This window comes from Panthera pardus, unplaced genomic scaffold, assembly GCF_024362965.1.
Source record: "Panthera pardus isolate Hobbes unplaced genomic scaffold, ASM2436296v1 HiC_scaffold_2, whole genome shotgun sequence".
In the NCBI taxonomy this organism is placed as follows: domain Eukaryota; kingdom Metazoa; phylum Chordata; class Mammalia; order Carnivora; family Felidae; genus Panthera; species Panthera pardus.
The window spans coordinates 82,954,406-82,980,688 of NW_026526765.1; the positions used below are offsets into that span (position 1 = coordinate 82,954,406).

The 26,283-nt window shown below is 32.1% G+C and overlaps 1 protein-coding gene across 11 annotated transcripts in view; it reads left to right on the forward strand.

Annotated features, from left to right (window-relative positions):
* FAM172A (family with sequence similarity 172 member A) overlaps window positions 1-26,283 on the forward strand; it is a 422,196-nt gene that overhangs the window by 98,035 nt on the left and 297,878 nt on the right. For 10 of the 11 annotated variants that reach the window (XM_053907196.1, XM_019428788.2, XM_019428789.2 and 7 more), the window contains 2 exons: window positions 6,981-7,046; window positions 11,958-12,149. In XM_053907196.1, the coding sequence (XP_053763171.1) occupies window positions 6,981-7,046; window positions 11,958-12,149 (258 nt within the window). The remainder of the gene's footprint in view (window positions 1-6,980; window positions 7,047-11,957; window positions 12,150-26,283) is intronic. The other variant, XM_019428792.2, reaches the window with a different exon arrangement.

Here is a 26,283-nt window from a genome sequence, read left to right on the forward strand (position 1 = left end):
CTTAGTGCATTCACCAAACCACAACCTCAAAAACTGAAGGGAGATGACTTTTCTCAGAGGTAGCCAGAATCTCCTACCCACTTCCTAGGCCAGTAACATGAAACTGATGCTGAATTACACTCTTACAGTTAGCACTATAAAGTGACTAGGTATCTTATATCTATGAGGATGTAGAGATAGTAATTAAGAAGGAGTTGAGGCTGGAGGGGCTGTAGAAGTGGCATACTCTGGAAACTAGTATTTCATTCAGTGTTTCTGACAATAAAAGTACTACAGATGCTCAAATTACCTAGTGGTAAAAGTCACTCTCAAAACAACATAAACTAGATTTGGAATCAGCCATGCTGAATTTTAGCTGCAATATTTTTGCAAATAAACAGCAAATAAAATATTATAAAATGCCCCAAATTAAACTCTATCTTGTTCATATTAGCTACTGTTTTTCACCTTAAAATCTGAGAACACCATGTGTATTGTATCAAATATTTTAGTCTGAAATTTATGAGACTAAGAAATCCCCAGAAAGAATTGGGAGGATAAATGAGTAGTCAACTGGGTTACAAGGTTCTCTTTTTTAGGCTTGTTTCTGCTATTTCAGTAGTGAATAATTAGAGAAAAATAAAAATCAACAAAAGATTATTGGGTACCTAATCCCACTTTTGTGTGAGGTATAATCAAGTGCAAGCTATAGTCTTTATTCTCAAGGAATGTAATCAAGTAGAGGAAATAAGACTTAAAGAGGTAGTATTCTGAATTGGTGAAAGATTCAGGAAGAACACTGAGTCCTCAAGAAGATTAATAAGACAAAATTCACACCTAGACATGATACTGAATCTGAAGTCCATGAAAGATATAGAGAACATTATAAAAGAAACCAGAGAATGAAGCCTGATTACCTACAAGCTCAGTTAGATCTATAGCAGAAGTTTTCACTGCAACTATGAAAACCAGAAAATACTGGAGAAAATAATTATTGATCTAGAATTTTATGCCCAAATAAAGCTATCCATTGTTGAACCCTAAAAGTAAAAGTTACATTGAATATTTCTAACTTTCTGTTTTGGGGACAACATGTTCTAAGTCAAGTCATTGCTTAGAGCTAAAATTCCCTACCAATTGCACTTTATTTGTTTAGAAACAAAATGAGTAAGACTGATTTATTAAAAGCCATGGAGTTTTTTATTCTTAATTAAAAACATTTTTTTTGTTTTTCTTTTGATGAACACACATCTTCATTGTGGCCTCTTTTCTCCGTTTAATTGTGGAGTTTGCTCTGTTAATCTTCAGGTCGATTTCTGGGGTGTTTAGGAGGATTTGATAGTTATCTAGTTGTGTTTGTGGGACTAGACGAGCCTAGGGTCCTCCTAGTCCACTGCCATCTTGCTCAAAACATCCCCACCTTGGAGCTTCTTAAGTGTTATTTTTATTAATAAGTGAAGTGGAACTGAGCAACACATAATAGATATAATTTAGAATGGATTGTGTTAAAAGCAAAACTCTCTCCAAAATATTGTCAAACTTCCAATATGGTAAAACCTCATAATATCAAACTTTTTTTACATTTGTGATACATTTATAAGTCACACTTCTACACTGACTTCTCTTGACTTATTTGTGAAAGCAGAGCTTTCTAATTAAATGAATAATATTAAAAGGAGATGCTTAGGTAGAACTAAGCTGTTTTCAACTGTTCTATAAATATCTATTTAATAAAAATACCATGTACGTTATTATGTTAAGTAGGAACTGAGAGTAAACCGTTGCTTTACTGTAAAAATCATTTAATTTCATTCTGTCATTTAGAACTAGATTTTTACCAGGTTGATTAGCCTAAGGCTCTTTAAAAGCTGTTCCTTTTAAAACATTTTAAAATTCAAATTTTATTAATTCATAATTCAGGTAGGTAACCTATCGAGTCTATTTTCTGATGTTTTCTTTGATTGCAGGAGGCAGAGATACAGTTAAATCTTTCAGAATTTTTCTTTCAGTTCATTTTATTTACCTTTGCACCTCAAATCAGGATACTCTTAACATTTAGTTATTCTCTTTAGGGGTATATATAACTAACAACTTATGAGGTTTGTCGTTTTGTGTTTTGGGCTGAAGTTCTTACTCTTCTAATAAGCCCAATAGACAAGTTTTTATCTTATATTTTTAATAAAGTTGTGAAATAAAAATTGTTATTGCTGTGAGTCAATCAGGCCAAATTTAGTTTGTTGCTAATGAGAGGATTTTCTTCAGAGTAAGAAAGAACGGAAGCTTTACAATTTAGTAAAGTGAACTTTATATTTTCACTTATTTATATTAATTCTCTTTTAACCAGTCATATCTCTTGTCGTATATGTTTATCATCTCACTTAATTTCTTAAATCCAGTTCCAAAAGGGTCTGAAATGTATTCTGGGTAGCTTCTTAGTGTCACCCACTGTACTCCCCCACGCCACCAGAATAATTTTAGTGCTTTTGTAGTGGTAAAGGGTACCAGTGTTCACTTCTTGTTTAAGGATCAGAAATAAAGCTGAAGTGTATGAGATACATTATAAACACACAGCAATTGCTCAATAAGTCTCTAAGGTAAATTTATTGCAGAGTGAACATATCTTTTCTGTTGGAAGTACCTCATTGAGAGTGTATATCAGACTTCATTTTCCTTCCTTCTGTGGCCTATTTCTTTGATCATTCCTCCTCACTTTGTTAAAACTTTGTTTAGTTTCTAGATCAATTAGCCCTGAGCTAGAAAAAGTTAGACTCTAATTCCTTAGAAAGCATTATTCTCTTGGTAGCCAACAATCAATTTCATGAATATATAGTCTTAAAATTATTTTTCTATCTTTTCCATGGTGGTTTTATTTTTGTATATCTGGCTTCTTCTTAGGAATTAAAAGAAATCCAGGAAAATTGTCAGTAGTAATTTTTTTCTTTCTGCTGTTCCTTTCAAGTAACAGCATACTGTTTCACAGGTAGTGCCAGTATTTATAACAGAGTGTTCTCAGTTTCTGTCTCCCGTAACTAATAACCTTGCTGTCGTTCATTTTACTTTTCTATAAGCTATAATCACAAAATACATTCTAGCTGTTATTTTGCACAAACTGTTATCTGTTAGATCAATTAAGAATAAGAAAATTTTAAAAAGTATATTTTACCTTTATTGGTTCTTTCTCTCTTACTATTCCTTTCTTTAGGTACATTCTGACCTATATAATTTTCTTTCCCTCTGAATAATTTCTTATAGTGTGTTTTGCAAGGCAGTTCTACTTGCAAAAAAATTCCCTCAATTTTTTTTTTGTCTGAGAAAGTCTATTTCTCTTTCATTTTTGAAGCATGATTTTATTGGATACAGAATTTTAGATTGATGGGTTTTTTTTCTTTCAACACTCAATATTTCAGTCCTCTTGCTTACATTGTTTCTAAGAGAAGTGTGATGTAATTCTTATCCTTTTTCTTCTCTAGCTAAATTCCCCCACATTCCCCACTTCTCCAAATCCCCCTTGTCCCTGGTGCACCTTCTTTCCCGATACTCTCTTTGTATTTGGTTTTGTGCAGTTTTAATATGATAAAACTAGTTATTGTTTTTGGTACTTATCTTTTTTGGAGTTCTCTATACTACCTGGATCTGTAGTTTTGTGTCTGTCATTAACTTTGGGAAATTCTGAGACATTATTTTACTTCACATAGTTCTTTTATTCCTTTCTTTTTATCCTCCTTCGGGCATTCCCATTATACATATGTTAAACCTGTTACAATTGTCCCACTCACATAAACTGTTCCACTTTTTCATTGTTTTTTTTTTCTCTTTACATTTTTGTTTTGGAAGTGTCTATTGACATATCTGGAAACTCTGATTCTTTTTTTTTTTTTTTTTCCCCTCAGCCATGTCCAATTTATTGATGAGTGCATAAAAGGCATTCTTTATTTTTGTTATGTGTTTTTTATTTAGCATTTCTTTTTAATTCTTTCATAGAGTTTCCATCTCTCTGCTTACATATTTACCTAATCTTTTATATTGCCCACTTTTTCCAGTAAATTCTTCAGCATGTAATCATAGTTGTTTTAAATTCTAAGTCTGATAATTCCAAATTTTCTGCCCTGAGTCTGGTTCTGATGCTCGATTTATGTCTTCAGACTGTTTCTTTTTGTCTGTTATTATGGCTGGTTATTTTTTGTTGAAACCTGGGCATGCTGTTTTGGATAAAAGGAACTTTGGTAGGTGGATCATTAGTTTGAAGTTTTATGTTCATCTGGCTAAGAGTTAGGTTGTGTTTTCTATTTGCTATATAGCTTTCGTGTCCAAGGCTAAAATTTCCTCTGCTTAGTTTCTATCTTCCTTCTTTGAGTTTTCCTAGAGACCTTAAATAGGGTGTGACTCCTACAGTTCTTTAGCTATAACTCCCTGTTATTTTATAGGAACACTACAGATCTGAGGATCATGTAGTGAGGTGTGGGAGGAAATATTCTATTCTTCATTAGGTCTCAGTCTTTTAGGGAGACTGAATTGGGCATTTCCCTTCCCTCATGTCAATTAGGCTCTGGTAAAATAGTTTCTCTTATGGGCAGGCCTTATTAAGGAAGACAGAAAGGTCTAGAATATTTTTAAATGATTACTTTTCCCTTACCACTGCTAGAAGCAGAAAGGGATTTTTCTCTAGTCTTCACAGAGAGAACCTAGTAGGGCTCCTAGAAATAAAATTCACGAAAGTTTGGAGACTCTGTCTTTAAGGCTGTACCCCTACTGTTTTTAATTCTTAAGCTAGTGTTTGAATTGTTTTATATTATGGTGTAGAGGAAAGTTGAGAATTAATTGTAATATTGTATTTCATATTGACAAGGTATGAACTGCTGAAATAGTTTAATTATTGAATTCTCAAATTACATCTCTGAAGTATTTTGCTTAGTGGTAGAAGTCATTTGGGTTTGAACTAAGTTTAATTGGTTTTATTATTGCTTTCAATGTAAGGATTTTTTGTTATTCATAGGTAATAGGAAATTTTTGGAAATTATAAGCTACTCATTTTAGCTAATCTCATTTAGTTATTTTTCTTGAAGTGGCAGAGCATTATATGACTTCATACATACTTTTGTCTGACCCTACATATTTTTAGTTTATTTTTTTCAGTTTACAACACTGCTGCCTTCGGGTAACAGTATAATGAACATAATTTTAACTACTACATTAAGATATGGGAATACTATTTGATTAGTAACTATTAATTACTGCCTCATTCTAGTGTAGTGAGTGTTGTAGCATTTGAAATTATCATTATTAGTCAAGGAAGCGATGTTCTAGCATGCATCTACTATACTCTTTCAAAATGAATTAATAGATATACATAGAAGAAAGGATTTTGACCTCCTTCAAGAAAGCAGGATAGTCTGTTTTAGATTACAGAATACAGTACCAAAGCAATTGACATCTTAATTTTCTAAAAAAAAAAAAAATCATCTTCTTATTTTGCTTCATAAAATTTGACTTTTAATTATGTTGCTGCTAAAATTATCCTCTGAGATATTGTGCATAGATGATTATAGATTTTTTTTTTTTGAGGGAACGACACTCCTTAAAATGACCATTGAAATCTATTAAATCATTGCTTTTACTCAGCATCTCTTTCCTCATTCTCTTTCCTGTTCTTCATAGAAATAGTACATTAGCTTTCTAGTTTTGCGGTAACAAATTACTGTAAATTCAATGGCTTAAAACCACACAAATATACTACCTCCTACTTCTGTAGGTCAGAGGTTCAGTATGATTGTCACCAGACTGAAATCAAGGTATGCACAGTCTATATTCTTTTTTGGAGGCTCTAGGAGAGAATCCACTTACTGCTTATTTGAGTTGTTGGCAGAATTCAGTTCCTTGTAAATACAGAACTGAGGTCTTGTTTTCTTACTGGCTGTTTAAAGGTTATCGTGCCTTTTAGAAGCCACCACATTTGGTTTATGGTCTCCTTCCTCCAACTTCAAAACCAGCAATGACCATTCAAGGTCTTTTCACTTTACATCCCTTTCTTCTTCTATGATCTTCCACTTTTAAGGAGTTAAAGGATTAGATTGGGCCAATTTGGATAATCCAGGAAAATCTCCCCATCTCTGGTCCTTCACCTTAATCATATCTGCAAAGTTCCTTTTACCATGTAACATAAAATATGAATAGGTTCCAGGAGTTAGAGTGTGGACATCTTTGGGGAACTGTGTTTCTGCCTGCTGCAAACAATAATACTAACTGGTGCCAGATTTTTCTGGAATAATTTTCCTTTTTTTTGTTTAGAATACCTCTGACCTTTTACTTTTTGATTCAGTAAATACAAAAGAGGTGTTAGAATTTAGTCAAGATACAAATTCCTATATGGAAATACAAATCAGATACTATTCCTATATGGAAATTGTAGGGAAATAGGTTCTAGAAACACTGAAAAAAGCAGAGTATTGCCTTGAAAAGCAGAAAGTCCTTGTATATTTTTGTGAGTTTATATTAAGTGGCCCTAAATTTTAGTATTAAGGTTCACAGTTATTCACACAGCAGCAAGAAGTATGCCATCACAGGTAATCAGTAAGAAGTCTCCAAATTTAGTATCAAAACTTCAGTTATGAAATAAGTAAGTACTAGGGATGTAGTGTACAACATGATCACTATGTCGGATACATAGAGGAGTTTTTAAGAGAATAAATCCTAAGGGTTCTCATCACAAGGAGAAAGTTTTTTTCCTTTTTAAAATTTTTGTTCTTTATTTTCTTTTTGTTTTATCTACATGAGAAGTTGGAGGTTAGCTGAACCTGTCGTAATCATCTCACAGTATATATAGATGAAACCATCATGCTGTAATGCCTTAAACTTACAGAGATGCATGTCAATTATTTCTCAATAAAACTGGAGGGAAAACATTCAAAGATAGAAACTCATTCAGAGTAATAACATAATAATTCATGTGGGTTTTGATAATGGATGACATTACATCTTAATGTGTTTTTTCCCCCCCTACCTAGATCATCACGAAATATGTATATGAGCTCCTGGAAAAGGACTGTAATTTGAAAAAAATCTCTATACCAGTAAGTCCTGTTTTTAAAAATGCTTAAACTTCCAAATGAGTTAGTTTTCAATTCAGGAGAAAATGGTTATATTAGTTTTACTGTGGTAAGTTTAAATGTTAAGGTTCTAATATGTTGATATGATAATGATAATATTAAATACATCTGTATACCGCATTTCATTGTGCACAATAGTTCTTTGAAAGTAGTACTTTTAAATGTAGAGGCAAAAAATACTAATAACCAGACTTTTTTGAAAAAGGTGATGCATTTAAAAGGACTACCCCATCTGCCCGTTCTCATTTAATTTATATAATTTATTTTTACTTACATATTTGAAGTAAACTAAGGTACTTATTGTTGCACTACAAATACACCATCTCTTTAAATATTTCTTGATTGTTTATATTTTTATGTCCATGTTATTTCCTCTGGATATTCCCAAATTCATTCCTCATGCTTCCTGGTTTTTGCAGAGCATTCTTTTCAAATTTTGTACATTTTGCCATTTTATAGTGAAAAAGTTTCAGATTTGTTTTCAGTATCAAATTTGCAAAAAAGTGTTTTAATGTAAAACCTGAAATAGTAAGCGAAAAACTGAAGAAATAGTAATCTTATATGTGAAATGATGGTGGTACTAGATTACATGATCCTTGATATTGCTGACAACTCTCTGATTTTATGATATATAAAAATCTAGAAGGCTTAATGAATAATTAATTTAAGGCACAAAACTGTGTATATAATTACTTTGTTTACATGAAATTTTGCATGAGATTTTTAAATTCCTTGGATAATGTTACTCTATGAATTGGAGCATTTGAGGATTTCTTAATAATATTTATCCTCACAAATTAATTCATACTTCAATATTTAAAAGGAAAATCTATCTTATATTTAGTTTTACATAAGTAAGCTAAAATGCTAGGTCACAATGCTAATCATTTATTCATTTATTCAACAAATATTTGTTTAAGTGTCTTTTAGGTGCTGGGCACTGTTCCAAGTGCTTGTGATGTACTAGTGAATAATATATCATTCTGTGCAATAGCTACACTAACCCTCATTTATTTGGAAACTTTTCTTCCTTTTGTTCAGTCTACCTTTCTTGTTAATTTTATTTCTTTCAAAGTTTCTGAAGAATGATATTTAAAGAGACTTAGGTTTATTTATTGTTACAACACAATTAATATTGAGTCATTTAACTCTGTGATACTTGGAGTTACACGGAACTTTTAAACTCACTTCTGTCCCTTAGATTTCCAGGAGAAATCAGAAGATAATTGGCCTGTAGATTATGTTATATGATTAAGTTTTACTATTTTATTTATAGAAAGCCTGGGATGAGATTTAAGAAGACTTTGTTTTATAGATCTGATTATTTTCCTCTCATTTAAATTTAGACTATAAAGCTAATTAACATAGAAAAAGCTTTACACTAGATGAGACGTATAGTAAGTGTCATGTCCATTTTTGGTTAGCAAAGATTTCCTGATTTCATGAACTGAAAAGAAACCAAAGTTTTTTGGTTTGTTTTAGGAAATTAATATCTCTCCTCAAATTGCCGTCATATATTTTATATAGTTGTGAAATTTTTCTTGTGTAATTATTTTCTCCTGAGTTCTCTTAAATCCCAAAGCCAACATTGAAAGTGTCTTTTTTTCTTTTGTTTTGTTTTGTTTTGTTTTGTTTTGTTTTGTATCAGAGTTGTTCTTTTTATTATAGGAATAGCACCCAAGTTTTTTTTCCTCTGATGATGAACTAAGTTTTAGTTTTATAGAACTATTTAATAAGGAAAGAGAGACTCTTCTCTTTTCTTCCCTTTTTTTTTTTCTTTTCATAAATAACAACACCCTGTGGAAACCCATGATCTGATGGTAAAGATTATGATCATGTATTATGTTTACTCTCTACCCTACATATATTCTCATGTACACGTTATTCTCAATTGTAGTGTCTCACACTTGTGTAGAATTTTAGATTACATAAATTAATAACTTGATTATAAATTTTTGTTCATTTTATTCAGTCATATTTAAATAATCATCACAGTTAGTGGGGTTCATGAGTATCCTAAAGTGAATGGTTAACTGCTAAAAATTGTTCTCACTGATCAGTTGGTCTTTGAATTTGATTGGTCAGTAAAGTGAGGTAGTGCACTAGAATGACTTTTATATGCATTCCTTAATGAAAGCTCAGTTAATGAATTACCACTGTTTGAAGACAATGGCCGGAACAGCCAGTTTCAAACTTAATTAAGCTAATGATGAAAATTATGTTTTAACCATATAGATATTGTACTGTTTAAACTTAGCACTAACTTTATACAGAGAAAGTTATAGATACCAACTTTAAGAATTCTGTGTTGAATTCAGATGAATATAAGCCAGTGACTATCTCAAATACTGCTCTTACTCCTTAATCATTAATACCACTACATTTCTCATTTTCATTGTTTTTTTTTTTTTCCCCCCTGAATATTCTGGTGTTTTCGTGTTTTTAAAGTCAGTTCTTCTGCACGTTCCAGTAAAACTTTTATTCATCTATTCACGGCTACCTTAATTTGCAGCCCTTTAAATATTCTTGAACAGCATTGTAATATACAAAACACATCTTTACCTTCTGAAAATAAGCACTCTTCCAGTTTTCAAGTGATTACTGTGGAATTTAAAGTGCCAACATTCCATTGCTTAAAAAGTTGACTCAGTTCCTTGTTAACAGGGTACTTAGTCAAAGAGAGAAAGAAATAGTGATCAGAACCTACTAGAAAGTCTATAGCTTTAGAGTTTTGGGTTTTTTTTTTTTTATTTGTTTGTTTTTTCTATTAAGATAAACAGATGTCCATTTCCATAGCCATTCCAGGATCCGTTAAGGCCTCAATGATTTTAAGAGGTATTTTATTTGTGCACATTTAGGCATACTCTTTGGTAAATAAATGACTGGGAACCTCTTTGACCTCTGTTTTATGATACACTGACAGCTTTGCTGTTTAATTTTTCTTTTCTTCTTTCCACTTCCCTTTTTTAAAAAAGCCATTTTAACGAGTGATTCCTCTTTTTTTATATAACATTCTTTGGTAAAAAGGAATTTTCTTCTCACATTTGGTTTTCTCCATCTCTCATCTACTTCCCTTCCTCTCACTTCAGTCAGACCTGCTGTCAGCATCATAATCTGGACATCGCATGCAAGAGAAGCTAATGTGACTGCTTGACACTTCATACTTCTCTTCCTGCATACTTAATTGCTACTAATATAGAGCTATGTTTTTTTTAAATTTTTTTAATGTTTATTTTTGAGAGACAGAGTGTGAGTGAGGGAGGGGCAGAGAGAGATGGAGACAGAATCCAAAGCAGGATCCAATCTCTGAGCTGTCAGCACAGAGCCTGATGCGATGCTCAAACCACAAACTGTGAGATCATGACCTGAGCTGAAGTTGGACGCTTAACCAAGTGAGCCACCAGGCACCCCCACAGTTATATCTTTTTAATTCTTAGCATTGTGTAGCTCTTTTAAAATTTCTTATAGTCATATATCATTTTCATCTCCATATTTTAAGGAGGTCACTGGTGATGCTTGATAACATTACTTATTCCAAAAGTTTATTCATTCCTTTATTTACTGAGTGCCTACAATGTGCCAGCCTCTCTTTTAGGCATTGTGAATGTAGCTGGATCCAAACAGAAAAGTCCATGCCTTCCTGGACTTGCATTCTAGTGGTGGGAGAAGATGGTTAATTAACAATTATAATACATATATAAAGTAAAGCATGCGATATATTAGACTGTGCTATGTACTATGAAGGAAAATAAAACAGAATGGGGCTAGAGAATTCTTGGGGAGATATTTAAAATAGGGTGGTCAGGAAAGGCTTCACTGAGGAAGGGATTTTTTTCCAGCCCTGTGGCTGTGCTCTTCTTGCTGAAATAATTGCTCTTTGTGCTGTTTACACAAATGGCTACCAGTCTGTTTTAGAATTAGAGAAATTTTAATATTTTTCTCTTCCCAGGAATAGTGACTGGGAACATTTAGAATCTAGGACATTTTTTTTGGTGTCTAGAGTTTTTGTCTATTTTTTAGTTTCATAAATTTATGAATATCTAATATTGATAAGTGAAGAGCTGTTTCATTATATAGTATGTGGATTGACTTTCTTTATTTGAGGATGTGTATGACCAGGCACCTAGACTTTAGCTTCTGGCTTTGACATCTGCACAAGAGCTTCCATTCCTAGTGAATAAGGTTATAGGAATACATAAATAATATTCCTTCAGAAAATAATTGTTATATGAGCCTGTGTTCACATTCTGAAGGAAATTTCAAAGGCCACTGACATAGAATAGTAGGTGATTGAATTTTTAAATAGTTCCCTCTCTCCCCTTTTAAAAACTTAGTAGTATTCATGGGTAGTATGTGATTTTCCAATAGGTATATCATCCTATTGGGTTTTCCTGTTTTCTATTATAGGTGCAATATACTTCTCTGATAGAATTATAGACTCACTAGCTGTGTGATTTGGGGCAAGTTATTTAAACTCCTTAGGCCTCAATTTCTTTATCTGTAAACGAGTATAATAATAGTACAACCTTAATGAGATTGTGATTGAGACAAACATTTACCATAGTATCTAGACCATAGGAAGCTTTAAAAAAAATCAGTTACTCTCATTTGTATTATAATACTAAACCTATAACATAGAGAGATATATTTCAAATATTCTTTTGCATATTACTATCATGTCTTTTATGCTCACCCACCTCGTGTAATTGTTAATCTCTAATAAATAATGAATATTTTAATTTTTTTAAAGGTTTTTACTTCTATAATTCTGGAATAGCCATTCTATAATTTATGGTAGCCATGAGTTGTTTTCTCATTTATGCCTTTGCTTGATCAGAAAACATTTATTTATTACTTAATTTTTTTTAATTACAGGTAGATGCCACTGAGAGTGAACCAAAGAGTTTTATCTTTATGAGTGAGGATGCTTTGACAAATCCACAGAAACTGATGGTTTTAATTCATGGTAGTGGTGTTGTCAGGGCAGGTCAGTGGGCTAGAAGGCTTATTATAAATGAAGATCTGGACAGTGGCACACAGATACCTTTTATTAAGAGAGCTATGGATGTAAGTGCAATTTCTTTTATATTTTTTTGACATTTTATAGCTCTGTTTTATTATAAGTTATTTTATCCTGTCTCTTCAAAAGTACATTCTAAACATAATCCTATCTTTAAATTGTTTTTTATTTGTAGTGAAAAATTATCCTGTATTATTTTGCAGTTACAATGAAAAAATGGTATCTTATAAGTGTACACAAATGTAGATAATGTCTTTGGGATGAATATTATTATTCTAAATTTATTATTATGTGATATATCACTTAAATTATCAAATACTTATCAGTATTATTTAAAATACTTATAAAAATATCAAGATGGCTTTTGGAAATCGTTGCCTACTTAAGTAAGAAGCTAAAGGAAATCTACTTGAAATTAATCTCTTATTCTATAAAAGAAGAGTTGGAATAAGTCAGTGTTTGTTATTTCTTTTAAAAACACCAGAGCTCACAAATAAAATGCTTTAAGCATTAGACAAAGACCTGTAAAATGGTAAATTGAAATATTTATTGAAATACTTTATTCTTATTTGAATTCTACCTTTTCAGAAACTGGTATTTTAAAATTGTATTCAAGGTTTTCTTTCCTATAATCGTGAAATTGTTTTTTTCTCACCTAGCGTTGTTACATCTTAATGTTTGGCTGCTTTTTTTTGTTTGTTTTTTTTTTTTTTAACTGTCTCATTCTTAAGTTCTTCAGTGAACAGGCAAATTTTGCAAAGTATATGTTTCTTTCAGATATGAATAGAGATTTTCTTCAGAAAAAAGGAAAGTGCTATCTTGTAGAAGAAGATTTCATTTAAGAACTTAAAGTTATTTAGGAATATATGTGTACATGTATGCATTATAGGAGCTACATTATTACATTTTTGTAATTACAATGGGAGAGGAATTATTTGAAACATTGATGATTGCAAAGGTCAAACATATGTTTCCTGCTCTGTTACCTCTGAAATGATAAAATTAAGGCCCATCCCAGCTGGACTCTATTTTTATTAATAGATTTTAAGACCCTTAAAATGCTTCAGGTAGAATTTCTTGGGTTAATTGTGTATTTTTTTTTCAGCCTTCATGGATATGCAGAGAACAAAAGACATTACTTTTGATTGGTTACAAACTTCACCAGTACTTTTTTAGTATTATTTAAGTAAACTATAGTAGAATTTAAGTAAAATAAAGTTTAGGGTGAAGGACATAAAATATTGTATTATTTAAACGTTTATATCTCTAGTTATGAATCATGAAATGACCTTTCTCTCTGACACATTAGTTTTTGGTTAGAAGAGATCCTATCAGTGGTTTTGAGAACATCTTATGTGAAATGTGATCACAATTCACTGTATATTTGAAAATATAATTGAGTAAAGAAAATTCGATGTGTTTGTACATATAAATGCTTAGTGAAATATTTTATGTAATTACATTGGCCTGCTAATAGATCAACTAAGCCTTTCCTATCCTAGTTTTATTGTTGTGTAAGATTTTTCAAGGTGAAAGACTATGGTAAGTCATGCCAAACATCTGTGAATAAGCTATCTGTTGGTTTCCCAAACAGGAGGGAGGAAGTTTGTTGGTAATATTAGACTCGTCAGTCATTTTGTTCTTATAAGTAGAAGTGTAGTGTTTGGAGACTAACAGCATTTCACTGCCTTGACTGTTTTCTGCTTTTCCCAATAATACGAACTCATGATTCCTTAAAAACAAACAAACAAACAAAAAAAAAAACAAAAAAAAACCCAGAAAAACCCCAGCTGATTTCTAAGTACTTTAGTATTTAGTGTATTTAGAATTTATATGTTGTGTACTTTGAAAATTTTAATTGATGTACTTTTTTCTTTTTGTTTTATATTAAGAACCTGAATATGAACTTTATTGTGGTAAATTTCTACCTGGTAAATATTTAAAAATGGGTATCTCTTTAATCTAGATAAAGTGATTTGTTACTCTGGTTTTGCCTTTTCATGGTATTTCTCCACAAGTTCTTTAAGGACTAGTGTCGGGGGGGAGGGGCAGGAGGAGACTGGAGGGAAAGGGGTTGTATTCTAGGTAGCAAGCACAGGAAGACTAATTGGAAGGAGAAGAGCTACTTCATCCTTACCTTTTAATCATATCAGCTCTATTTGTTTTTATTTTGTGGACTTTTTTTCTAAAATCGTTTTTAAAGAAATGTTTCCAAAGTTTACAAAAGATTGGAAGCCACTACTCCTTTCTTCATAATCTGTCAGTTTTTCATATTACAAGTGAAGTAAATTCTGATATTTTTCAGGATAGACAATATGATCTCTACTTAGTATGGTTTATAATATTTCTGCTATGGCACCTCTTCCTCGACCTCACCCACTCTCATTCTCTAGTGTAGAGTGTACTCTTGCATTAGTAAGCTTTCCTGCTTTCACAGCTGTAAAAAACAATTTCTGCTATATCCCTTACAGATTTTTAGGATAAGATTACAGGTCCTAATATTGAAGTCATAGCACTGTAAGATTAAAACTTTTTCCCACCAGTGAAACCCTGCTTCTAAGTGGACTGTTTTGTTAACAACAACTACAATGACAACAAATAGGTTTAAATCTATGGAGCCACTTTTGTTGAAGCTGGGGTGAGGATTGGAAAACTTCTATAAGGACCCCTGAGATTTCTTCCTGAACACTAGGGCCCCATAGATCACAGTTTGAAAATAATAACAGATATTCCAGTCCTTGCATTTTAGATATGTCAGAACTTTATTGTAAAAAAATTATTAAGATTTCATGTTGGAGAAATAGTACATATCAGATACTGTCCCCACAGCTTCTGAGGTTACCATAGCTCATATTTTTAGTGTTTAACAGTCTTCATTGCATATCATATTACTTGGAGTAAGAAACTGTATATCATATAGCCAAGTACTAATTATTCAGTGTTTGTGCAGTTTGAGAGTTACTCGTACGTATTTCTTCTTTGATCTTTTCTCATGTGGATCTTTCTAGGCATTTCAGTTGGTCTCTGTAAAATGGGCAAGGAAAGTAAAGTCATTACATTACTTGAAGTCATTTAATTACTAATTGCAGATATAGAACAAGGGTGCAGAATTTAAGGTGTCAGTCACTGTCAGGGTTGTGCAGTATTTGTAGGACCCAGAGGATGAGTGCCTCCTTAAATTTTGCATCCTAGGCACCTCTCTGATCTCTCCCTGTCCACGCTTTGACTAATTGAGATGTACTGTCAAAAAGTTTTATGGAGAGTAGTTTGGGAGCCAATAGTCTATAGAGCCAAATTTTACCATGTATCAGAATCACGTGGACGGCTGGTGAAACACAAATTGCCTTTTCACGAAACCCGATTTTGATGCAGAAGGGTCTGGTTGGGGCCTGAGAATGTACATTTCTAAGACCATACCAAGTGATGTGTATGCTGCTAATCTGAGCACAATATTAAAACCTCTGGTATAGGTAACACTCTTTGGATGGTTGAGGTTAATTTATAATTTTCAGACTCTAAGTGTAATGGATGAGGTAGAACTTGATGGCGATTATATTTAGTAAAAGTGTAAGAAGTTCTAGAAAATGTTTTATAATTAAATCAGTAGAGAAATAAAAGTTTAAATTATGAAGAATACTTTAAAAATACTATGTAACTGATGTACTCAACATGACAAAGTTTATTGATTTTAATAATTTTTTAAGAAGTCTGATTACTTCACTAAGCCTACATTTTTCCTAATTTCTCATAGCTGGATTATTTAGAAGAATCTGATGTTTCCATAATTACTTAATTTTACCATGCATGTAATCTAAAAGTCAGGTAAGTGGTGCTTGGGTGGCTCACTTGGTTAATAAGCAACCAACTCTTTATTTCAGCTCAGGTTGTAATTTTGCAGTTTGTGAGATTGAGCCTACATGTAGCTCAGCACTGGTCTTGCACTGACAACACGGAGCCTGCTTGGTATTCTCTTTTTCCTCTCTTTCTGTCCCTCACCCCACTCACATGTGCTCTCTTTCTCAAAATAAATAAACTTAAAAAAAATTATAAGTAAAGTAAAATCAAAAGGCATATATCAAAATGGTGATTATCCTTTGCTAATCCTTCCTCATTTATTCTGTTCCTAGATATAGTCTGTTAGTAGTTTTGGAGTTACTTATATGTTCCATATCCATATTTTTAAATTATAAGGCTGTTCTTTTGATTTATCAGTCACTTGATATTAGTCTTGTGTACTTATGATACACAGGAATCTCTTTCCCATCATCACAGTTTTTGGATTCAATCAGCAATCAAGCTTTGCAGTATTACTCTTACTTGAATACTGTTTATGGCTGAGCCAGATAGGTACTATGGTTACATTTCATTTTTGCTAAAGTTTTTTTTTCATGGAATTGATAACTTCTTTCCTTTCAATTTTCTTTGTAATAATTGTTAATTGAGATCTTGATTGGCTTCTCAGTAATGTTTTTACAGGGCCAGACTTATCAGAGAATCTCATAGTTTTCTCTTCTGGAGACCTGTCTTTTGGAACCCTGTGGACTTGTGTTTCAGTCTTGACGGGTCACTTTCTAAGCCTGCCTGTCTACTTGTCTCTCATCCTGGGATTCCCCTCAGATTCTCTCTTATGTTTGACCTCCTCTCTCCTGGATCTAATGACGCCAGCGTTTTGGATATATGCCCTCATTTTGTTGGAGCTATCAAAAAGTGAATACGACATAAATTTCTAAAACCTTGTATTTCTGGGGAAAAAAAAGTCTTTATTTTACTTGTTCCCTTTATTTTGATAACTCAGCGAGGCATAGAATTCCAAGTTGAAAATCATTTTCACTCTGAAACTTGAAGGCTTTGTTTTCATTGTCTTTTAGCTTCCAGTGTTTTAATTGAACAGTCCAGTACCATTGTGATATTGCATCCTTTTGCTCCCTCTGTGGAAGATTCTTTTCCTTCTGCCTGGTGTCAAGAAGTCACTCCTATTGCTTTTAAGAAATTTCCTATGTTATGGTGTTTTGTCTGTTTGTTTTTTGTTGTTTTGGGCACTTGGTGATGGCTTTCTATCTGTACTATACCCCCATGATGATTCTCAATCCTTAGGAAATTTATTGTGTTTTTTCTTGATAATTTTAATTTTCTCTATTTCTAGAATTAGTATCTTGGTTTTGGAGTTGCAGATTGAACCTGTAAATGTCTTATTGAATTGCTAATACTTTCTTTCTTATTTCCATCTATTTTTGCCCTAATTTTGTTTTAGTAGGTTACCTACTTTATCTTTTAGCCCTTCTATAGAATTTTTAAAGTTCTATCATATTTTGGAATGGAGTTCTCTTTTGAATCATTTTGCAGACCTCTGCATAGTACACTTGATTTGAGCTCTGTGTCTCTCTCTTCCCCTTCTGTGGTCGTTTGTCCTTTCAGTCCTTTTCTGGATGTGTCTCAAAAGGAAACACCTTTGATTTCTTGTAGGGCTATCTGCACAATGTGAGATTATGACCTGGTTTTTGGGGCTTTGGTTTGTTTCTTTGTTAAGGAATGTGGTAATTGCACCCTAAGTGATATTAAAAGTAATGCCTCAGATTTTGGCCTCAAGGCCTACCCCTACTTTCTAAGAAAAGCACCTCGAAATTTCTCAGTTTTTCTGAAATTTTGTGGATTAGTTGACTTTCTTCTAGTCATCATCTCCCTCTGGAGGCACTTAAGTTTTTGTTTTTTGTTTTTTTTTTTTTTTCTTTCCTCTGTAGTACCAATCCAGTTCCATCAGCTTACAGTCTCCTAAAAATTTATCGACATCTGTGTCCTCTGTTCTCTCCACACTCATTTGTTTTGTCTCATTTGTTTAAACCCTTCTTCTTCTTCTACTTTTTTTTTTTTTACTAATATTTTAGTATGATTTGTGGAAGAAATAGAGATAATCAAAAGAATTCAGTACACTTTTTTAATTACATGTTTTTTTTATCTATCTTGTTGTTCCAGTGACAGGTAGTCACTTTACAACTCATCCCTTTTTAAAACAAATACCATTAAAGCAATTTTCTTTATAACAACATTCTTTGCAAACCTTAGGAGATGATATCCTTATGTAGTGATATTCATCACAGTGGAATGTTTTAGGATTTTTTTGAAATCATTGATTATAAGGTAGCTAAATTAAAGAAATATAAACTATTGTTTGATATAAATTGCATACTTTAAATGTTGATTTAGACCTTTCTAGTATTTAAATTGCTTGCTTCCCTTTTAATAAGCTATACTTAACTCTTCTATTCTGACCTTCTGATTTCTCTTTCCTTAGTGTATTTGGGATCCCCTCCTTTTTTGACAGGCACATTTTGTAAAGTTGATTGATTACAGTATTAGGATTTTTTTTTTCCACAAATGAACATGGAGCCATTATAGATAGTTATCTAAAATAGGGTGGGTTTTTTTCCTCAGTAATTTGAGTAATTAAATTTGGTAACACTTTCTTAACTCCTGCCTTCAATTCACTGTTCCACCTAGGTACTGCAAGGTCTTACTATTTTAACATGAATATTTACAAAGTTGGTGACGTGGAAATTTTAACAGGATTCTAATGGTTGTTGCTGCAGTGAGAAGTGCTTTATCAATACAGGGCATAGCTTTATTTTTAACTGGAGCAATGACATCCAGCAACTTTTGGGATATTACTTAGTATTTACATAGTGCAAGCAGAATATAGTATAGCAGAATACAGTTTATAATATATGCTTAAGGTCTCAGAAACCTCAAAAACGTGAAAATTGTTTGGAGCTTTAAAATATATTTTTGTTTAAAGGACTTAGAGGCTTTGATGCTTTTTTTGAAAAGCCATTCAAAGCTTTGTGGAACTAAACACTTATTAAAATAAGATGCTATTTTTCAACATCTAAGATTGGCAGATAAATTGATAATAAATTGTATGATAATACCAAGTTTGAATATTGTTGGGAATGTAATTTAAAGCAATTAGTTATATTTTCCTAAATTAAGTGTGCTTATTAACCTTTGATCCTAAATTCCATTTATAGGAATTTATACTAGAGCAGTACACAAAGTATTCATACAAGGATGCCCATCAAAGGAGTTTGTAATGACACAAAAACTTCTAATCACTGAAATATCCACCACTAGGGGACTATTTGATTAAATAATGGTATATTCATATAATTAAAAATTATATAGCTATTAATAAGAATGAGTTGTTTGTGTGAGTTTATGTGTTAATTCATATAAGATGATAACTAAGAGTTATCAGATGGAAACACAAGAATGAGATCATTTGTTAAAAAGTACAGTTATACATGTATACATGTACACTTTTCTATATACAGGGGTACACATTGATGTTCCAGGAAACTTAGGCAAGAAACTATGAATTTTCTTCTTTTGCTTTTACTTACTCATTTTTTATGTTTAATTCTCTTTTTTTGTTTTTTTTTATTTTACTTTAAGCAGGTATTACTTTAATAATTTAAAAGACAAAATTTTTTAAAAATTGTAAATAATATTCATGAAATATACTGTAGTACTATTATCACTTAACTATTATTAACTATATTATCACTTAACTATCCCTTAACTATTTCTAAAACAACTTAAATGTTACATTACAAAACTGCACGCAGCTTTTTTAAATAATTATTGATTTTTTTACCCATAAAGACTGGCTAAATTTAGACCCCTGAAATTTAATTTCAAACTTTAAAAACATAACTGCGGATTTTTTTTCTTATTTGAAATATGGTCTATTAAATTATAGGTTGAAACCAAGAACACTAATGCCAAATTTTAAGAGTAAACTTTGAGAGAAACTACCTATTAATCAAAGAAAATATAAGCTATTACATTATAGACTTCATAAAATACTGTTCAAGTCAGAAATTCCAGAAAAGGTTAAAAAAGCTTAGCACATTACTGAACTGACAAGGTATATGAGGCCACACTAGCCCCCATGCCAGCAAAAGAAAACAATGGAATGACAGCTCTAGTGTTTGGAGAGACGTTGTTAACGACAGCTTATTCCTTTATGATTTCAACTCTTGACAGAAGACAGGTCTGCTTGTTGCATCATGGCAGATATATCATTACCTCTGGCCCTGTCATGACTGAATTGGGAAAAAAAACCCACATCCAGTTTTGAAAATCCAATTACCTTCTGGAATTTTGGTCACTATTTCAGAGATAGATGTGAATAGCCATTCTGTGATAGCTCTTTGCATCTGTATTGTTCCCTAGTACTGAACTAATTAACTAATTAAGCATACACTGAAGCTCTTTCTGTAGTCAAGTAGAGAGCAAGGTGTAACAGCATAGAGCATCTTGATATTCTTACATCATCTCAAGAAAAATACTGCAAGGCCTCTTATCCTTAATACTTGTTTTCAACCTATATTTATACCTGACATCGAATAACTTTTAAAGTAGACCTAGGCCTTTTCACTAAGTGCAAGAGGAAAAAATACTGGATGTTTAAAATGATTAGGCACCATTTTTACTTGAAAAATTATTGGTCATAATTATAATTTCATTTTGACTTGGTCTTTCTATTTCTCAATTACATGCACATTTGAATTCTGTTGTGTGGTTTTGTTTTGTTTGTTTGTTTTTAATCTCCCTTGGCTGCCTAAGAAGTGACTCTGGAGACAGAAAGAGAGGGTGTGGGTTTTGAAAGTATGTCAAAAGCCTTGGGGTTTGTGTATGATCAGAATTTTAATGGAGGTTGAGGTGAGTTTAAATGCATAGAAAGCAAACATTAAAAACTTGTTTAATTTCTGTCATGTTGTTCTTTTTTGAGTCACTCTGATATCTTTTTCAAATCTGCTTTACTCTTGAGCTTTGTGTTACTATATCCACGATCTGTGTTTTCCCCTCTTTTTATTCTGTTTTAACTGCTGATCCCTTTTCTGTGGTTCTTCCTTTAATATCAGCTGAAGCAGTTTGAATTGCTGAATCAAAGCTGTTTGGGGAGTGAGAGAGTGTGTAAGATTGTGCAGGGTGAGATTCTCTGGGTAGAAGGTAACACCTCCTGCAGTTATAATCAATGCTCTGGACACTTTCAAAGATTGGAGAAGCCATGACTTGCTCCGGGGTTAAACTTTTAAAAGAACTTCCCTAGAGAAAAATATCATCAATAAAATGAAATAATTAGCTGACAATTCTTGAGTAGCCTAGGTTTAACAAGAAAAGATTAGAGATAGGTCAGCTTTGCATTTTTCACTGTACTTTTGGTTCCTTCTCGGTTTTAGCTTTATACTTTTATTTATCCTAAACATGGTTTTAAAAACTTAATTACTTCCGTATATCAGTTGAGCCCCTGAGTTACTTTAATTTGAGGAGAAGAACTAAAATGAAAAGAATATCAGCTTTTAGGAGTAGGAAATAGTCTGAACTGCTACTTGAAATAATTGAGACAGTAAATTATGGAAGGTAGGTTGTTTATGAAAGTGTAGATTGCACTGTTTAAGTCACCATGCTTTAGATTAACTGCATTATATGTGTGTGGATATTCACATATTTTTAAATGTATTATATGGGTTAAATGAATTATATTTAAATAATCAGTAAAATATGATTTTTTGAAGATAAAGTGTTAAGTGAATTTAAGGATTAATAATTATTAGTTTCCAGGGGTGTTGTTCAGTAGCATGCTTCTTTGGTGATGATTTTATTTAGCTGTTTATGTGATGTAAATAAAAGGCATATTTTAAAATATTAATTCCTAAAAATATTAATTCCTAGATAAATTATCTATTTTTATTTATGAAATTAGAAATCGTAACTAATAAGCATTATGACTTAAAGATTTAATATGAAAAGGATATATTATTAATTACTTATTTTTTTTATTTATAATACAACTTTTTTAAATTAAGACTGGATTTCAACAGTAATTCTGGATACTAACAGGCTAATACTTTAACTTTTTTTTTTTTTTTTTTTCCTCTACATAAAATACATAATCTTGTTTTCCTGGTCATAAAACAAATCACCATTTCAGATTTGTAGTGAGGTGTTATAAGAATTAGATGGAGGGGTGCCTGGGTGGCTCAGTTGGTTAAGCGTCTGACTTCGGCTCAGGTCATGATCTCACGGTTTGTGAGTTTGAGCCCAGTGTTAGGCTCTGTGCTGACAGCTCGGAGCCTGGAGCCTGCTTCAAGTTCTGTGTCTCCTTCTCTCTCTGTCCCCACTTGTGCTCTGTCTCTGTCTATCAAAAATAAATCTAAAACAGAATTAGATGGAATACTTTGGCATACTTCATATATTTAGAATCACGTACTTTTATATTTTAAAATAAATAAACTCTTATCAGTTTATTCCAAACATAAATACAGTGAGTTATCTCTTACTGTCAGGTATGCATTCAGATGACAACAATCTTTTAGAATCTATGTTTCTGATTTGTGTTTATAATCCTTATTGAAAAGGAGATGGTACCTTGTTTATGAAATGAATATACAAGGATGAATATGCCTCGTGAAGACTGAAGGCTGTGGAAGAGGGCTTCCAGTAGTATTAATTTTTTAAAAAGCACAAATAGTATTATGTTAATAAAAAGTAATAAAAAGGGGCACCTGGGTGGTTCAGTCAGTTGAGTGTCCGACTTCGGCTCAGGTCATGATCTCGCTGTCCATGAGTTCAAGCCCCGTGTCAGGCTCTGTGCTGACAGCTCAGAGCCTGGAGCCTGCTTCGGATTCTGTGTCTCCCTCTCTCTCTGCCCCTCCCCCGCTCATGCTCTGTCTGTCTCTCTGTCAAAAATAAATAAACATTAAAAAAAAATTTTTTTTTTTTTAATTTTTTTTTTCAACATTTTTTATTTATTTTTGGGACAGAGAGAGACAGAGCATGAACGGGGGAGGGGCAGAGAGAGAGGGAGACACAGAATCGGAAACAGGCTCCAGGCTCCGAGCCATCAGCCCAGAGCCTAACGCGGGGCTCGAACTCACAGACCGCGAGATCGTGACCTGGCTGAAGTCGGACGCTTAACCGACTGCGCCACCCAGGCGCCCCTCTCATTTCTTTAATGAAGGTGGTCTACTAGATGGTCTAAATTGGTCTTCCTAGAGCTTAAGTTGACTATAGATTCTGTTTTTATAATAATTTTTTTTATGATACAAGCATACTTATTTTAAGGAACCAAACTATGGGAAACATTTGGTTTAATTTCTCACAATTTAGTCTAATTCTTTCTATTTTCCTTCTAATATCAAAATTTCCTCCTAATTACAAAAAGATACTGTTTTGCAAAAGATCTATCACAGGGATGTTGTCGATATTGAATTCTTTTTGTATTAATGTATTTATTAAGAGATCATTAACTGGGGAAAGGAGAGAGGAGGTTGCTATACTAAAGTGTTGCTATTAATTGAAAATGCAGAACTGAAACTCTTGGCACATTAAACGCATTCATCAGCTCTTCATTTACTGCATGTGTCCCAATTCAGAAATTTCGGGCAGTAAACAGGCTCACCCATGTCCAGATATGTATAAGCCAATGTCTTGTAAGAGGAGATTTGAATGAGAAGAGCTGGTATGGAATAAACAGTACATATCTAGTTAAACAGATACCTTCTGTGTATAAAGGCATAAGCTAGATGTTAGGATGCTCAGCTGTATGGATTGAGAAGGAAAGGAAGTTTAGGAAGAATGGTAGTGAACTGTTAAGTGGAGGGAGGAAGCAGACTTCAGGAAATAACCTCTGTTAGAAGGAATACATACATTCCTGCTAGGATAAGGAATATCTTATTTGCTATTTCTCATTGTATTTGCATTTTTCTTAAATATTATTATTTTATTTAGTTTATTAGTATAAACTAATTAGTATATTAGTTTATTAGTATATTATTAGTTTATTAGTTTATTATTTATTTATTATTTATTATTTTATTTATTTATTTATTTTATTTATTTTATTAATATTATTTATTATTAGTTTATAATATTAGTTTATTAGTATAAACTAATTAGTATAAACTAATTATTTTATTTAGTTTATTAGTATAAATTATTATTATACTATTTATTAGTATAAGAGAGTAGTTCTTAGGCCTTTTGTTCACTCTGCAATCCTTTCTGATACCTCCTGTTGCTTCTTCTAAAGTTATATCCGGAAATACATTGTAATACAGCCTTGGCTTACTTACTTACTTCTCTTACTAATTTGCTCTGAACCTTAAAAAAGTTATCTAGCCTAGGTAGGTATTCCTTTCTTTTACTGAAATAGGAAGGCATACTTAGATACCTTTTTTGCACTCATAGTTATGAAATATGTACGAGACATTTTTATATTTATAAGCCTCCAAATGAATGATGAATATGGGAGTCTTTCTTATATATTGTTATAAAAACAATCAGGGAAAACTGGCCTAAACCCTTTACTCATTGAGTGACAGGTATGATTAAAGATGCAGTAAGGGGCACCTGGGTGGCTCACTTGGTTAAGCATATCATTCTTGGTTTCAGCTCAGGTCATGATCTCATGGTTTCACGAGTTCGAAGCCCATGTCGGGCTCTGCACTGTTTGGAACTCTGTATCCCTCTTTCTTCTCCTCCCGCACTCGCACTCTCTCTTCTCTCTCAAAATAAAAAAATAAACTTAAAAAAAAAATTATGCATTGATACAGATGATTTGGTAGGAAAGTTATCCATTTTTTAGTATTGGTAGTTTTTAGCTTAATATCTTATTGTGTATGTTAATATTGGCATTACTAAAGTAATTTCTCAGTTTAGTGTTTTATCGTGTATGATTCTTTGGAAGATGGAGTTGTTTTTGTCTGTTGGCAGTGTAGCTTAACTCAGATGAAATAAAAAGTGCTCTTCTTTCCTGAGAATATTTTCTTCTTTGGTGCAACAAACACCATTCATTCAGATGCTAGCAATATGAAGAGAAAACACAAATTGAAAAATGGAGCAATTGGTTGATAATTTTCATAAGGCTACATATTCATGAAATCATTTAAGATTTGCTGTCATAAGTTATATAGAGAATGGGACATGATTTTTGAAAATGAATTGAATTTATTTTTAGCCTAGCCTTTATAGAAATTACCAACCTTGATTTTAGTTTCCAAGTCTTTGCTCATCCAGAAAAGTGTCTCTAACCATATTCATACTAGTATCTGATACTTAATGTCTTGATACTGTAAAAGATAATACCAGTAGGTAAAAATTACTCTTACTGAAATCATAAATTCAGGAACTACTTACAATATGAAAAGAATTTAAAGAAATTTGAATAGGTAAAGGATGGGATAGAGGACCCATAATTGTATGGATAATTACTAATTTACCTTTACATCAATTTAAATTCAGTATGCCTTATAGTAAAAGTTTGTTTTCAATGTATGAATAGAGTCCTAAGGCTATTCCTGAATTACATTTTGGAATTAAGAGCAAGCAAGCAAAATAATTGGTGATTATTTGTTCCATATAGATTTGAACAAAACATAGTCAGGACTCCGTAAATTGAATTTTTCCTTTTTCCAAAATGACATTCCTCCTTTGAAATTGTTAAAAACAGAATTATAGTTATGAAGGGAATAAAAGAAAGAATATAATTATGATCTAAAGTACTCATCTACTCATCTTTCTTTTATAGCATGTAACATATACTGATCATATTTTACCACTGGGCAAAGGTCATACTCAACAAGTATACTTTTTTGATTAATTCTAGATAAGATTAACGTATTATCACTTAGAAATCTGTTTTTATTTTCGAAAAATAACTACATAAAATTTATTTGTTGGTGATATGACAAAATTTTGCTTGAGGTGATATAAAATTTCGTTTGAGTTGTCTGTAACTCTTAAATGAGATTTATTCCTCCCTTTAGATTTCCAGAGGCAGAGAGTAAAACTAATTTCATAAAAAATTTAATAAAATTTTTCAAGTTCTGCATTGGCCTCCATAATCTCTCACCCTGCATTCTACCAGTTACACATTTTTAATGGGAATATTTTTCTTAAGAGGAGAAAGGTACATTTAGAAATATAAATAAAGGGATTTCAATTGGGAGGATTTAAAATGTTTTATGGTTTTAATAAACAATAAAATGAGTTTCCAGCTTGCCTTCATATTGATAAAGCAAAAATTTTAATTTGCCTTTCAGTTTAACATTTAGTTATTTCTAGACATGTTTTTCGTTTTCCAGGTTCAAACATGGGATATGTATTGACATAAAGTCAACT